This window comes from Bolinopsis microptera, chromosome 9, assembly GCF_026151205.1.
Source record: "Bolinopsis microptera isolate Bmic1 chromosome 9, MBARI_Bmic_1.0, whole genome shotgun sequence".
NCBI classification, from domain to species: Eukaryota; Metazoa; Ctenophora; class Tentaculata; order Lobata; family Bolinopsidae; genus Bolinopsis; species Bolinopsis microptera.
Genome location: NC_087080.1, coordinates 557,366 through 574,474, shown reverse-complemented (window position 1 = coordinate 574,474; position 17,109 = coordinate 557,366). Strand labels below are relative to the sequence as shown.

The following is a 17,109-nucleotide window of genomic DNA, read 5'->3' as shown; positions in this document are numbered from 1 at the left end:
CCACTGATAACGTTACCATGGCAACGTTACGCCACTGATAACAACTTATGTAGCCCATCATTTAAAATTAACACTAAGAATAGTGTTATAAAACGCTATTTGTCTCGTACGAAGAAATTAAAAAAGAAATGAATGCATTTGTATTTCATCTTTATCACACTCAACTGCACCCTGCTACTAGAGTATTTCATCTTTATCAGTGAGCGGCTCGTGTTGAAATGTGGGTAAAAGTATATTAAACTCTGTGTTATAACTGTGTTATAACTTATAACAAAAGTATATTAAAAAGGATAAAGAGTTAGTTTTACAGTGTAATATGTAGCAGCAGAGATAGCTGACTCTGTGTAGCAGAGAAGGTATCCCAAACCAGCGGCGTAGTATGTTTGTTATCTTATAACGCTGACAAGTAATAGAACTGGAAACTTGGTAATAACAACAAGTAAAAGATAGATACAACTTCTAGGGTAAATACTTGTTTAACACCAATTATAAGTGATAAAAATCAAACGATTCGCAGCTCAGCCTATTTTATCTGATAAGATGAATTATTAAGTGTACCCCACAGTAAGCAAGATGAATTATTATGTAAACGGTGCTACTCCTATTTCTAAGAGTAATACTTGTCACCATGAAAACGTAGAGGCAGGCTTAGAGTAATACTTGTCACCATGACAACGTAGAGGCAGGCTTAGAGTAATACTTGTCACCATGAAAACGTAGAGGCAGGCTTAGAGTAATACTTGTCACCATGACAACGTAGAGGCTGGCTTAGAGTAATACTTGTCACCATGACAACGTAGAGGCATGCTTAGAGTAATATTTGTCACCATGACAACGTAGAGGCATGATTAGAGTAATATTTGTCACCATGACAACGTAGAGGCAGGCTTAGAGTAATATTTTATACTTGTCATCATGAAAACGTATAGGCAGGCTTAGAGTATTACTTGCCACGATGACAACTTAGAGGCAGGATTAGATTAATATTTTATACTTGTCACCATGACAACGGAGATGCAGGGTTAGAGTAATGCTTGTCACCATGACAACGTATAGGTAGGCTTAGAGTAATATTGTAAACTTGTCACCATGACAACGTAGAGGCGGGCTTAGAGCAATACTTGTCACCATGACAATGTAGAGGCAGGCTTAGAGTATTATTTTATACTTTTCACCATGACAATGTAGAGGCAGGCTTAGAGTATTATTTTATACTTGTCACCATGACAACGTAGAGGCAGGCTTAGAGTATTATTTTATACTTTTCACCATGACAATGTAGAGGCAGGCTTAGAGTATTATTTTATACTTGTCACCATGACAAAGTAGAGGCAGGCTTAAAGCAATACTTGTCATCATGACAACATAGAGGCGGGCTTAGAGCAATGGGTTTTAGAGCTCTGACTTACGACTTATCAGGTGTCTCAGTAGTTGAAATTGTTGGCATTGGGCCAACTTTTGAACACAATAGTCTACTAGTGTTCCTAGCCAAGGGAGTGTTTGTTAGTACTATAACACACATATCTCCGCCACATATCTACTAGAGTGTTTGTTAGTACTATAACACACATATCTCCGCCACATATCTACTAGAGTGTTTGTTAGTACTATAACACACATATCTCCGCCACATATCTACTAGAGTGTTTGTTAGTACTATAACACACATATCTCCGCCACATATCTTCTAGAGTGTTTGTTAGTACTATTACACACATATCTCCGGCATGCGCAAGGATTATACTTCAATTTTTCCCGCGGGAAACATTGAAAATAACCCCGACGTGCTTTAGCATGAGGGATTATTTTAAGATAACTTAAGCGTGCCGGTGTTTTGTGTTATAAACCCCTCCTCCTGGTTAGTGCTAGGACCAACAAATTTTACATTTTACTATTCTAGCTATATGGAAAATATGAAATGGAATTGGAGAGTCTATTATACTACTAGATAAATAAAGGTACTACGGCTGAAATCAGTAGATGAGATAGCTAGACTGATGGAGGACAGAAAGCTGTGGAGAACTGTTGTCAATGGATCTCGGGAATAACTACTACGCGTCGTAGTAGTTAGTCACGTGATACACGTCATCAAAACACGTGACAGTGCGCGGATGAAATTATCATGGAATATCAAAACAAAACAAATCTTGTTGAGCCAAATTAGCGGGCCGGGATTATAGAAGCTGTGCTGGGGTTATTTATTCAGTAGTTTGCATTAACATGACATATTATATATATATATGTATTATAGTAGTACATACATAAATAGTACATACATATATAGATTATAGTACATAGTACGCTCATGAAGCAGCTTTACAAATTACAGGCCTTTTTCTACAAAGACTACCTACTAATATGATCATACAAAAGGAACCACATTCACGTTATCATGGTGATTTCAGCTTCTCACGTGCAATAATAGACTGCACGCTTCACGTGAAGTTATACCGTATTTTTACCTGTTCATTTTATCTTCACGTGACAGGAGTATAGGCAAGGGACTGTCCGAGTCCCGGTGCGACATCTCATTATCCGCTTCAACGTCCTTCTTATTCGAGCTCAACAATCCAGATATCCGCCTGTTCATTCTGTATCACCACAAGATAATTACTGTTACACAATAGTGCTTATCTGTCCCATGCAGTGCGCGGCTTGCACGTGCAATGCGTTACTAGCACGTGCAGTACACTACTCGCACGTACAGTGCGCGGCTCGCACGTGCAGCAAGAATCAGTACTTCCCACGCAGAGAGAGACAGAGAGAAAATGCTTCAATCAAACTAACCGGTGTCTAGATTAAGAACCTAGAAACTAGAAACTACCGCTGCACAATGGTCCAGAGAACTGAGTAGGCTGCACTAAGAGAACGAATTAGATAAGGTTGAAGATTATGTTTACACTAAAAGATAACCACGTTAAGGTCGCTACTTTAAACCATGTAGTCAAGAAAAGCAAAAGAGAGAATGTTGTCGGCAGTAAATGACCACTGATCAGCTGAGATACACTTTGTTACCATGGTGACTGGCACCAGTCACCAAACTTTATTTAATGCTAGTGCTCTTTTTGCTGTTTTAATTTTAACGTCTTCTAAGAATGATAAGGAGATAATGGTAGAGAAACTGGACGAGATACCACGATAATCACATAATATGGAGTTGTATGGGATGTGTTGAGGTTTATAAAGTTTAATAGTGACTTACTTACTGTGATATGTAGTAATATGTAGTAATGTGTAGTAATGTGTAGTAATATGTAGTAATATGTAGTAATATGTAGTAATATGTAGTAATATTTAGTAATATGCAGTAATATGTAGTAATATGTAGTAATATGCAGTAATATGCAGTAATATGTAGAAATATGCAGTAATATGCAGTAATATGTAGTAATATGTAGTAATATGTAGTAATATGTAGTAATATGCAGTAATATGTAGTAATATGTAGTAATATGCAGTACTATGCAGTAATATGTAGTAATATGCAGTAATATGCAGTAATATGTAGTAATATGTAGTAATATGTAGTAATATGTAGTAATATGCAGTAATATGTAGTAATATGTAGTAATATGTAGTAATATGTAGTAATATGTAGTAATATGTAGTAATATGTAGTAATATGTATGATATTAGGAAATAGTTGGTCCTTTAGAGAGCTAGTAACCATTTGCATTAGTAACTCACTCTTGAAAAGTGAAAGGAGAAGACGGCTAAATGCTTTAAATGTGCTTTTAGAGGAGGGTTTAGAGGTGAGGGGGGGGGGGTGGGGGTTTAGAGGTGAGGGGGGTTTAGAGGTGAGGGGGGTTTAGAGGTGAGGGGGGTTTAGAAGTGAGGGGGGTTTAGAGGTGAGGAGGGTTTAGAGGTGAGGGGGGTTTAGAGGTGAGGGGGGTTTAGAGGTGAGGGGGGTTTAGAGGTGAGGGGGGTTTAGATGTGAGGGGGGTTTAGAGGTGAGGGGGGTTTAGAGGTGAGGGGGGTTTAGAGGTGAGGGGGGTTTAGATGTGAGGGGGGTTTAGAGGTGAGGGGGGTTTAGAGGTGAGGGGGGTTTAGAGGTGAGGGGGGTTTAGAGGTGAGGGGGGTTTAGAGGTGAGGGGGGTTTAGATGTGAGGGGGGTTTAGAGGTGAGGGGGGTTTAGAGTTGAGGGGGGTTTAGAGGTGAGGGGGGTTTAGAGGTGAGGGGGGTTTAGAGGTGAGGGGGTTTAGAGGTGAGGGGGGTTTAGAGGTGAGGGGGTTTAGAGGTGAGGGGGGTTTAGAGGTGAGGGGGGTTTAGAGGTGAGGGGGGTTTAGATGTGAGGGGGGTTTAGAGGTGAGGGGGGTTTAGAGGTGAGGAAGGTTTTGAGGTGAGGGGGGTTTAGAGGTGAGGGGGGTTTAGATGTGAGGGGGGTTTAGAGGTGAGGGGGGTTTAGAGGTGAGGGGGGTTTAGAGGTGGGGGGTTTAGAGGTGAGGGGGGTTTAGAGGTGAGGGGGGTTTAGACGTGAGGGGGGTTTAGAGGTGAGGGGGGTTTAGAGGTGAGGGGGGTTTAGAGGTGAGGGGGGTTTAGAGGTGAGGGGGGTTTAGAGGTGAGGGGGGTTTAGATGTGAGGGGGGTTTAGAGGTGAGTGGGGTTTAGAGGTGAGGGGGGTTTAGAGGTGAGGGGGGTTTAGAGGTGAGGGGGGTTTAGAGGTGAGGGGGGTTTAGATGTGAGGGGGGTTTAGAGGTGAGGGGGGTTTAGAGTTGAGGGGGGTTTAGAGGTGAGGGGGTTTAGAGGTGAGGGGGGTTTAGAGGTGAGGGGGTTTAGAGGTGAGGGGGGTTTAGAGGTGAGGGGGTTTAGAGGTGAGGGGGGTTTAGAGGTGAGGGGGGTTTAGAGGTGAGGGGGGTTTAGATGTGAGGGGGGTTTAGAGGTGAGGGGGGTTTAGAGGTGAGGAGGGTTTAGAGGTGAGGGGGGTTTAGAGGTGAGGGGGGTTTAGAGGTGAGGGGGGTTTAGAGGTGAGGGGGGTTTAGAGGTGAGGGGGGTTTAGAGGTGAGGGGGGTTTAGAGGTGAGGGGGTTTAGAGGTGAGGGGGGTTTAGAGGTGAGGGGGGTTTAGAGGTGAGGGGGGTTTAGATGTGAGGGGGGTTTAGAGGTGAGGGGGGTTTAGAGGTGAGGGGGGTTTAGAGGTGAGGGGGCTTTAGAGGTGAGGGGGTTTAGAGGTGAGGGGGGTTTAGAGGTGAGGGGGGTTTAGAGGTGAGGGGGGTTTAGAGGTGAGGGGGGTTTAGAGGTGAGGGGGGTTTAGAGGTGAGGGGGGTTTAGAGGTGAGGGGGGTTTAGAGGTGAGGGGGGTTTAGAGGTGAGGGGGGTTTAGAGGTGAGGGGGGTTTAGAGGTGAGGGGGGTTTAGAGGTGAGGGGGGTTTAGAGGTGAGGGGGGTTTAGAGGTGAGTGGGGTTTAGAGGTGAGGGGGGTTTAGAGGTGAGGGGGGTTTAGAGGTGAGGGGGGTTTAGAGGTGAGGGGGGTTTAGAGGTGAGGGGGGTTTAGAGGTGAGGGGGTTTAGAGGTGAGGGGGTTTAGAGGTGAGGGGGGTTTAGAGGTGAGGGGGGTTTAGAGGTGAGGGGGGTTTAGAGGTGAGGGGGGTTTAGAGGTGAGGGGGGTTTAGAGGTGAGGGGGGTTTAGAGGTGAGGGGGGTTTAGAGGTGAGGGGGGTTTAGAGGTGAGGGGGGGTTTAGAGGTGAGGGGGGTTTAGAGGTGAGGGGGGTTTAGAGGTGAGGGGGGTTTAGAGGTGAGGGGGTTTAGAGGTGAGGGGGGTTTAGAGGTGAGGGGGGTTTAGAGGTGAGGGGGGTTTAGATGTGAGGGGGGTTTAGAGGTGAGGGGGGTTTAGAGGTGAGGGGGGTTTAGAGGTGAGGGGGGTTTAGAGGTGAGGGGGGTTTAGATGTGAGGGGGGTTTAGAGGTGAGGGGGGTTTAGAGGTGAGGGGGGTTTAGAGGTGAGGGGGGTTTAGAGGTGAGGGGGTTTAGAGGTGAGGGGGTTTAGAGGTGAGTGGGTTTAGAGGTGAGGGGGGTTTAGAGGTGAGGGGGGTTTAGAGGTGAGGGGGGTTTAGAGGTGAGGGGGGTTTAGAGGTGAGGGGGGTTTAGAGGTGAGGGGGGTTTAGAGGTGAGGGGGGTTTAGAGGTGAGGGGGTTTAGAGGTGAGGGGGGTTTAGAGGTGAGGGGGGTTTAGAGGTGAGGGGGTTTAGAGGTGAGGGGGGTTTAGAGGTGAGGGGGGTTTAGAGGTGAGGGGGTTTAGAGGTGAGGGGGGTTTAGAGTTGAGGGGGGTTTAGAGGTGAGGGGGGTTTAGAGGTGAGGGGGTTTAGAGGTGAGGGGGGTTTAGAGGTGAGGGGGGTTTAGAGGTGAGGGGGTTTAGAGGTGAGGGGGGTTAAGAGGTGAGGGGGTTTAGAGGTGAGGGGGTTTAGATGTGAGGGGGGTTTAGAGGTGAGGGGGGTTTAGAGGTGAGGGGGGTTTAGAGGTGAGGGGGGTTTAGAGGTGAGGGGGTTTAGATGTGAGGGGGGTTTAGAGGTGAGGGGGGTTTAGAGGTGAGGGGGTTTAGATGTGAGGGGGGTTTAGAGGTGAGGGGGGTTTAGAGGTGAGGGTGACACTCTTTTATGACAAATTATAATACAATGTGAGTGAGTGATACTTAATCTCTTAATGTGATTGTAAAGATTGACTATCAAATAGAGAGGATCAGAAGACTTCCCAAGACAACATAGTCACACTGATCACATGGTCATATCAAGCGGCCAAGTGACCAGCGTTACTATAGAAACTCACTTTAGACTTGATTTGTGTCCCTTCTTGCTACCCTTCCTGCTTAAATTTAGCTCTGTTAGCAACATTACCTCAGGGGTCAAATCATTATCAGTACTTGCGTGTGATGAAACATAGTTACCATAGCAACTAATTAATTTGTTAGATAGTAACTAACGACCATGCTTACCAGTTACCAGTGATATGGTATAAGAATCTTAAGCCTTGCCATATTTTATTTTCTCAAACAAACAAATATACTTTCTGATTTCTCAAACGATCAAAAGGATCATAATATATTATGATAAATACGCTTTTTTGACATCCAAATAAAATTCAGTTAAACTAAATTTGATGCTTGTTTGGGTAACATGCTTGAAGGGAGGTTACCTAGTTACCTAGTTACCTAGTTACCTAGCTTACATACTACATAGGTTACCTAGCTTACATACTACATAGGTTACCTAGCTTACATACTACATAGGTTACCTAGCTTACATACTACATAGGTTACCTAGCTTACATACTACATAGGTTACCTAGCTTACATACTACATAGGTTACCTAGCTTACATACTACATAGGTTACCTAGCTTACATACTACATAGGTTACCTAGCTTACATACTACATAGGTTACCTAGCTTACATACTACATAGGTTACCTAGCTTACATACTACATAGGTTACCTAGCTTACATACTACATAGGTTACCTAGCTTACATACTACATGGGTTACCTAGCTTACATACTACATAGGCCAGGTTACCACGTTCATTATTACAAGTCTACAGTAACAACAGTAACTACAGTAACCACAGTAACCATAATAACTACTAGGTCTCTACATTAACTGGATCTGATACACAACAAAACGTAACCCTTCTAACAGTGTCACTACACCTCTAACAGTGTCACTACACCTCTAACAGTGTCACTACACTTCTAACAGTGTCACTACACTTCTAACAGTGTCACTACACTTCTAACAGTGTCACTACACTTCTAACAGTGTCACTACACTTCTAACAGTGTCACTACACTTCTAACAGTGTCATTACGCCTCTAACAGTGTCACTACACCTCTAACAGTGTCACTACACCTCTAACAGTGTCACTACACCTCTAACAGTGTCACTACACCTCTAACAGTGTCACTACGCCTCTAACAGTGTCACTACGCCACTAACAGTGTCACTACGCCTCTAACAGTGTCACTACACCACTAACAGTGTCACTACACTTCTAACAGTGTCACTACACTTCTAACAGTGTCACTACACCTCTAACAGTGTCACTACACCTCTAACAGTGTCACTACACCTCTAACAGTGTCACTACACCTCTAACAGTGTCACTACACTTCTAACAGTGTCACTACACTTCTAACAGTGTCACTACACTTCTAACAGTGTTACTACGCCTCTAACAGTGTCACTACACCTCTAACAGTGTCACTACACCTCTAACAGTGTCACTACACTTCTAACAGTGTCACTACACTTCTAACAGTGTCACTACACTTCTAACAGTGTTACTACGCCTCTAACAGTGTCACTACACTTCTAACAGTGTCACTACGCCTCTAACAGTGTCACTACACTTCTAACAGTGTCATTACGCCTCTAACAGTGTCACTACGCCTCTAACAGTGTCATTACGCCTCTAACAGTGTCACTACGCCTCTAACAGTGTCACTACACTTCTAACAGTGTCACTACGCCTCTAACAGTGTCACTACACCTCTAACAGTGTCACTACACCTCTAACAGTGTCACTACACTTCTAACAGTGTCACTACACTTCTAACAGTGTCACTACACTTCTAACAGTGTCACTACACTTCTAACAGTGTCACTACACCTCTAACAGTGTCACTACGCTTCTAACAGTGTCATTACGCCTCTAAGGCGGCTTGAGAACTAAAACTATAGCTCTTACGAATCTACAGACTACATTCCAAATGGTAACTGAGGGTGACTTTTTGGTGATTCGCTCGTTGTGTATCGATCAAATAGTCGCCCTAGTTACATGACGTGTTACCATAGTAACATGACGCGTGACGCACGCTCAAGGGATGCGATTGGTTCAGACAAAGCAGATGTGTAAAGACATTCCTGTAGGTTACCTAGTATTAAGTCTTAATAATATGATAAACTAAGACAGCGCGGAGCTACTACTACTACTACTACTACTACTACTACTACTACTACTACTACTACTACTACTACTACTACTACTACTACTACTACTACTACTACTACTACTACTACTACTACTACTACTACTACTACTACTACTACTACTACTACTACTACTACTACTACTACTACTACTACTCTAACAGTAAGACAGTATACGAGTAGTTTTCTACACATACAACTAGCTACCATAGTAACACATACTAGTGATGTACAGACTTAAAGAGGGTTATACAATGTGTGCTTCATTAATGAAAGCTTTATCAGTGGTATTTCTTTCTTAACAGATAGATCATAATATGATAAGATTGAGACTGGGCACTTTGGATAACCATGAAATCAAAGTAACTAGTGACTACAGTAACCATTGTAAATAGTATCTATAGTAACTAGTAACTAGTTGTCACCATGGTTACTAGAAATAGTGGCTATATCTACCAACCTGTTGATCCTTTTCTCTCTGATCGAACCAAACTGTTCCCCAAGCTCAGGATCATCATCTGGTCTTCTCACGTCCGGTAAACCGAAATCTGAGACAATTCGCACATTAATTGAAACAAAGTACATATTTGTACATCTGATTTTACTTCATGCCTTTCGGCGAAGAGGGCGGTTCAGAGAGGAAGGGTTACGTAATATACAAAATACACATAATTTATGTATACACAATATATACATACATCTAAATGATAACCAGGGATAAAAAGAGAGTGTCCGCTCACAATTAGTTGAAGTTCTAAAAGAGCCGAATAAAAACTAGCCTGTTATTTTGCAGACCCATCTGTCATCAATAATACAGTTGCTGCTCTTCAACCGGCCATGGAACATTTTATGGTTGTGTAAATACTCCATACCCCGACATACGTCTTGAGCAAATGATAACCTGAGATGATAGTATCTTTAGTAACTATAGTAACCATAGTAACCATAGTAACCATAGTAACTTAAATAACCATACTAGTAAATACTTTAGTACATAACTTTAGTACATAAGTTATATAACCTATAACCTAAGTAATCTGCAACAAGTAACTATGCTAAATAATAACATGAGCAACTTGTAACAGGTTTACTTTAAGTAGCTATAGTTCATACCACAGCACTGTCGCCAACTAAATAAATGATTATAATAAAGTAATGATATTTTCCTGTAAATTACCTGAATCCCCAATTTAAAGTATAATAAAGTAATGATATTTTCATGTAAATTACCTGAATCCCCAATTTAAAGTATGATAAAGTAATGATATTTTCATGTAAATTACCTGAATCCCCAGTTTAAAGTATAATAAAGTAATGATATTTTCCTGTAAATTACCTGAATCCCCAATTTAAAGTATAATAAAGTAATGATATTTTCATGTAAATTACCTGAATCCCCAATTTAAAGTATAATAAAGTAATGATATTTTCATGTAAATTACCTGAATCCCCAATTTAAAGTATAATAAAGTAATGATATTTTTATGTAAATTACCTGAATCCCCAATTTAAAGTATGATAAAGTAATGATATTTTCATGTAAATTACCTTAATCCCCAGTTTAAAGTATAATAAAGTAATGATATTTTCATGTAAATTACCTGAATCCCCAATTTAAAGTATAATAAAGTAATGATATTTTCATGTAAATTACCTGAATCCCCAATTTAAAGTATAATAAAGTAATGATATTTTTATGTAAATTACCTGAATCCCCAGTTTAAAGTATAATAAAGTAATGATATTTTCATGTAAATTACCTGAATCCCCAATTTAAAGTTTAATAAAGTAATGATATTTTCATGTAAATTACCTGAATCCCCAATTTAAAGTATAATAAAGTAATGATATTTTTATGTAAATTACCTGAATCCCCAATTTAAAGTATAATAAAGTAATGATATTTTTATGTAAATTACCTGAATTCCCAGTTTAAAGTATAATAAAGTAATGATATTTTCATGTAAATTACCTGAATCCCCAATTTAAAGTATAATAAAGTAATGATATTTTCATGTAAATTACCTGAATTCCCAGTTTAAAGTATAATAAAGTAATGATATTTTCATGTAAATTACCTGAATCCCCAATTTAAAGTATAATAAAGTAATGATATTTTCATGTAAATTACCTGAATCCCCAGTTTAAAGCATAATAAAGTAATGATATTTTCATGTAAATTACCTGAATCCCCAATTTAAAGTATAATAAAGTAATGATATTTTCATGTAAATTACCTGAATCCCCAATTTAAAGTATAATAAAGTAATGATATTTTCATGTAAATTACCTGAATCCCCAATTTAAAGTATAATAAAGTAATGATATTTTCATGTAAATTACCTGAATCCCCAGTTTAAAGCATAATAAAGTAATGATATTTTCATGTAAATTACCTGAATCCCCAATTTAAAGTATAATAAAGTAATGATATTTTCATGTAAATTACCTGAATCCCCAATTTAAAGTATAATAAAGTAATGATATTTTCATGTAAATTACCTGAATCCCCAATTTAAAGTATAATAAAGTAATGATATTTTCCTGTAAATTACCTGAATCCCCAATTTAAAGTATAATAAAGTAATGATATTTTCATGTAAATTACCTGAATCCCCAATTTAAAGGGATCTCGTCGTTTAAGAGGACGTCATTGAGGGATCCTTTGTTGCAGTACTCAGTTATTATAGAGAAGTTCTCGATATCAGTCACTATTCCCATAAACTTGGACAGGTTCATGTGGTCCAGGGCCCTGAGCAATTAGTTATTATAGAGAAGTTCTCCATATCAGTCATTATTCCCATAAACTTGGACAGGTTCATGTGGTCCAAGGCCCTGTGCAATTCATAGGAAAATAAAGTAAAATATAAACAGCTGATTTTAAAGTGGTACAAAAATAATCTCGAAAGAAGTATAGCTTGAATAATTGTAGCTATAATAACTATAATTATAGCTATATTAAACTAGAAAGTTGTTTCCATAGTAACTAGATAGCACTTGTTATAGCAACTTGACGCGTGTTTCCATAGTAACTAGATAGTTGTTGCTATAGTAACTAGAAAGTTGTTGCTATAGTAACTAGATAGTTGTTGCTATAGTAACTAGATAGTGCAGCTCGTATCAGCTAGATGAAATACTGACCTGACATTTCTTATTTCTATTCGCGTGGAGCGGTTCAGCTGGAATTGCATTTTAGCTATCTTCTTTATAGACACTACTTTCCCTTCGCTGAAATGTTACGGTTTAATAAGAGGGTGAAAAGAGGGCGAGTAGTATATGAAATGTATAAAAACTTAATGTCAAAAAAGCAAAAATAACAAAATCCCCTGAAATAAAAGAGGATAATTAAGTATTCTTGTTGAAGGAAGTATAGAGAAGGACAAGGTTCCTCACTCAAACTCACAAGATTCCAGTTTCGCAGAATATCTGGCCTCTAACAGGGGGAGGGTTGATGCCCCCATTCTGGCCCATACTGGTCTGGGACAACATGGTACTCTGGATGCTCCTCACGGACCCGAACCCTTTGTAACCTGTACTGGGTTTTATATTGTCCCAGTCTACAATCCAAGTTTCATCGTATAGGAACTTCTGCTTCTGGTAGTACCACACCTGAAATAGTTACCATGGTTACCGCGGTTAATGTAGTAACACACAAGGGAAGTGAGGGAAGAACAGCGAGGGTGAAAAAAGAGAGAGAGAGAGAGAGAGAGAGAGAGAGAGAGAGAGAGAGAGAGAGAGAGAGAGAGAGAGAGAGAGAGAGAGAGAGAGAGAGAGAGAGAGAGAGAGAGAGAGAGAGAGAGAGAGAGAGAGAGAGAGAGAGAGAGAGAGAGAGAGAGAGAGAGAGAGAGAGAGAGAGAGAGAGAGAGAGAGAGAGAGAGAGAGAGAGAGAGAGAGAGAGAGAGAGAGAGAGAGAGAGAGAGAGAGAGAGAGAGAGAGAGAGAGAGAGAGAGAGAGATACTTACAGCAGGTATAAGGGTGAGGGCTAGTATAAGCAGACAACTGATAACTACTTACAGCAGGTATAAGGGTGAGGGCTAGTATAAGCAGACAACTGATAACTACTTACAGCAGGTATAAGGGTGAGGGCTAGTATAAGCAGACAGCTGATAACTACTTACAGCAGGTATAAGGGTGAGGGCTAGTATAAGCAGACAACTGATAACTACTTACAGCAGGTATAAGGGTGAGGGCTAGTATAAGCAGACAGCTGATAACTACTTACAGCAGGTATAAGGGTGAGGGCTAGTATAAGCAGACAACTGATAACTACTTACAGCAGGTATAAGGGTGAGGGCTAGTATAAGCAGACAACTGATCACGATGATAACGATGATAATAGTCGTGGAGAGGCCGGCGCAGCAGTCCTGCTTACAATTCTCACAGGTCTCACCCGAGTTTACAGCACAAAATCCATCGCCACAATCTGAAGAATAGGGAGATTACAAATTGCCGCAAGTTAGAAGCTTAATTCTACAATCTAAAAGGAATTGAAGAGTTTCACCGTTTCTATGGTAACAAAGGGGTCATTACTTGGTTTCGGATAAACCAGGATTTTGTGCCCCAAAGCCATCTGTATCGCTCCAATTCTAATGTGAGCAATGATAAAATTATGTCCTTCCTCAGTGAGGATAACATTAGTAGTCCAGGGCTGTATGGGCGATGCCAGAGAAGCGGTGTGAGTGAAAACACCTCCGTCAGGTATCCAGGGTCCGCACATGTCACTTCCTAACTGAAAATAACAAACAGTGAGCCATATCTCACACAAGATCACACTGCTATTATCCAGACATGTTAATAGTACCCCACCCCACCCCACCCCACCCCACCCCACCCCACCCCACCAAACAGTGAGCCATATCTCACACAAGATCACACTGCTATTATCCAGACATGTTAATAGTACCCCACCCCACCCCACCCCACCCCACCCCACCCCACCCCACCCCACCCCACCAAACAGTGAGCCATATCTCACACAAGATCCCACTGCTATTATCCAGACATGTAAATAGTACCCACCCCACCCCACCCCACCCCACCCCACCCCACCCCACCCCACCCACAGAATAGCAGTAATAGCAGGGAAGTCAGTGTGAACTGCTCCTTTATCAAGATTACCGCGGCTTGTGGGCAGGAGTGGATGTTGATGTGGTGAATACAGCAGTTATCTTTATTAGCACTGCCAGCATTGCCGCACGTTCTGTTGCAAAACTCCTTGGCTTCTGGGACGCTGAAAACAGTGTTATTATTATTATAACTATGTGTTATTCACTACTAGTTACTGTAGTCCTACTAGTACTACTACACACAATAATCTACTTAATTAGAACCGGACCAGCTAATACTGGACCAACAGAAACTGAAAAAAATAAAATTTCGAATTGAAACGACTTAAGTGATCTTATCATGATATTTAGAAGGATACATTTATGTTTAATCCTGTTTAATCCACGAGATGCCCTAATAAGGCACTTACGTGGTGACTGCATCCAGCCAGCCCTTGGTTATCAACTCCTCAAAGAAATTGTCTTGTTCTTCCTGGTCCTTCCACTGCATCTCGTATTTCACCCTGAACTCTTTCCCCTGAATCGCCTTAGGTTCGGGGACAAAATCATCTTCTTGAGGGGCATTCGGGTCCGGGTTCAACCACACGAAGTTAATGTCTGAGGAGGGATGCAAATTATAGTTTATACTTGTAATATATATTATATATATTATATAAGTTTACTAACTGCTAAGTTACTGTATCGCCTGACACAAACCAATGCACGGTATAACAACCTATATCCACCAGCGGGCTATATTTTGTCATCTGAGCACTCGCAGCCCGATGTTACAAGACACAGTGCGCGTCCAGCCCGCTTAAAATACAGCACGCGAGCAGACGACACTTAACGTGACAAGTAACAATACAGCCAATATAACCCGCATGAAATTTGTCCAGTAGCGATAAATTTTTGTGTCCGGTAGGGCTGATGATACATCTCGTGAGCAGATGACATGAAATCTAAACACTGAACAGTGTTATTGATCCACACTTACACATTACACAGCACACTTTAATAGTTCCCACGGCAATATGTGGATGTAAAGAATGTACATGATCAACTCTGAACTCTGAGCTTACCTTATATCACGCAGGTTGCCATGATTGGCTCATAATTAACACGTGACACACTGTTACTATGGTTACCAAATTCGTGGAGACGTTAAGTCTAAGCCGGTGATATTTTCCAGTATCGTTAATTGTTTTGTGTTTTGTGTTTACCATTTTCAGTTCACTATTTCAGTTGATAAACCTTGAAATTTAGGCCGACATTTTACGTGTTATTCTATTGTGTTCCCGAAAGATATTTTGCCCTGTTTTTGTTTTGAAACTGCCATTTAAATTGATGTTATAAATTTGATCTTTAACTTTCATATTCAATGTCTATGATCAGACTGTGATCTCGAGCTCTCTGGGTTACTACTTTTGATTGTCCAGTCACTCAGTAGCTGCTACAGAAACTCTAGTAACTGGTTACCCGGGTAACCCTGGTTACCCTGGTAACTGATAATGACAACTCACGTGGTAGTAGCAGCTGCTATGTGGCGACTGGCGGTGCTTGTTCTGGTTCCAGGGAGGGAGAGAGGTAGAGAAGTAGAGAGGGAGAGAAAGAGAGGAAGAGGAGGAGAGAGGGATAGGAGGAGAGAGGGAGATGATCGAGGAGAGATGGAGATAAAGAGAGAGTGATAGAGGGAGAGAGGGAGGTAAGGAGAGTGGGAGAAGGAGAAAGGAAGATAGGGAGAGAGTGAGAGAGGGTGAGAAGGAGATAAGGAGATGAGGGAGAGAGGGCCTATATTTTGATCGTTTACAATAAAATTATATGTACATGAAACAATGAGCTGAAACATTGTTTGATAGCGGCCGGTTTTTCGTTCTATAGTCAGTCATTTTGGCCTGTTCTACATCTTAAACTAAAAGCAACATGATTTTCTCGTAAAATTTCTGAAATCTTGTACATTAATTTGCTGTGATTGTTGGAAACTGAAGCTTCGTGATAAACGCCCACTTGTGGATATATTACATTGTTGATATATTTACATTTATAAAACTTAGTAAATGATCATCTAATTAGTGGCATTACAACTACACTTGAGAAGCGCCCGCTCATGGATATACACGATATCATTCCTCGCCATGAGGGCGGAACTATCGTATAGCACTCGGGCCCGTTGGGCCCTCCGTGCTATACGAAAATATCTCCTCCTCGGGCTGGCGCCCTCGTGGAGATATAAAATATTGCACGCGCACGCGCGTGCAATATTTAGTACCGCCCTCAAGGCTGCGGTGATATCTATATGTATATAACAGGTAGTAATCCAACCAATTATAAGTCAGAATGCACGGTATAACAAGAAATGGCCGCTTAATTTCCCGATCTGTGATGGCGTATTTTATCATATTCCGTGCAACCAGGGGACTCCAGGCTTTACTTTTTATAAGCATGCAGATATGCCGAGCGCCGCCGAGTTAATTTCATTTTGATTTTAAAAATCGTGTAGATTTCTATATAACCATATGTTTATTGTTTATGCAACCTGACACGGATTTGTGCATAAAAGTAATACTAGCTTGAAATAATATGCTATCAATTAGTGTCTAGTGGGATACGTACATGGTGAAATTAACGATTCACTTTATCAGTTCAGCGCTGCGCACCAACAATACTTGAATCTAGAATATCGCACAAAATAACTTTGCGCAGTTAATAGTTATAAGGAACGTGGGCGACATCTGTGTACGCGGGCACGTATGTACGTACGACAACGACGACAGACACAGGCTACCATATACAAAAAAAAACCTCGTTCGCTAACCCTTGTCTTTGACTCTTTTGTGCCCCTTCGACACAGGAGTCATGGATCGGGAAAAAATAGGGTGTTACCTTATTTGGGCATCACGTGTTAAAATAGGGTGTTACCTTATTTGGGCATCACGTGTTAAAATAGGGTGTTACCACTTACTATCCATATGGAAGGAGTTGTCCTTGTTGGCGCCCTCTATCATCCATATGTGGAACTGCTTGTTATCGAACTGGTTGTGGTAGCAGTGCGATATCGCCTGTAAGGAGGGAACAGTCATTACATTGCACCCTTACTACTACTATACTGTATAGCTACTACTATTATAATCCTATGTAATCAACAAGTTGTGTAT

General features: G+C 41.1%; 1 protein-coding gene across 5 annotated transcripts in view; it reads right to left on the bottom strand.

Annotated features, from left to right (window-relative positions):
- LOC134820495 (atrial natriuretic peptide receptor 1-like) overlaps window positions 1–17,109 on the bottom strand; it is a 31,779-nt gene that overhangs the window by 14,286 nt on the left and 384 nt on the right. Inside the window, exons 2-13 of one of the 5 annotated variants that reach the window (XM_063830891.1) lie at window positions 16,917–17,013; window positions 14,386–14,572; window positions 14,028–14,139; window positions 13,440–13,638; window positions 13,184–13,332; window positions 12,313–12,518; window positions 12,051–12,137; window positions 11,518–11,661; window positions 9,689–9,810; window positions 9,370–9,457; window positions 6,751–6,789; window positions 2,463–2,591 (exon numbers count right to left, since the gene is read on the bottom strand). In XM_063830891.1, the coding sequence (XP_063686961.1) occupies window positions 2,463–2,591; window positions 6,751–6,789; window positions 9,370–9,457; window positions 9,689–9,810; window positions 11,518–11,661; window positions 12,051–12,137; window positions 12,313–12,518; window positions 13,184–13,332; window positions 13,440–13,638; window positions 14,028–14,139; window positions 14,386–14,572; window positions 16,917–17,013 (1,559 nt within the window). The remainder of the gene's footprint in view (window positions 1–2,462; window positions 2,592–6,750; window positions 6,790–9,369; window positions 9,458–9,688; window positions 9,811–11,517; window positions 11,662–12,050; window positions 12,138–12,312; window positions 12,519–13,183; window positions 13,333–13,439; window positions 13,639–14,027; window positions 14,140–14,385; window positions 14,573–16,916; window positions 17,014–17,109) is intronic. The other 4 variants (XM_063830894.1, XM_063830893.1, XM_063830895.1 and 1 more) reach the window with 4 other exon arrangements.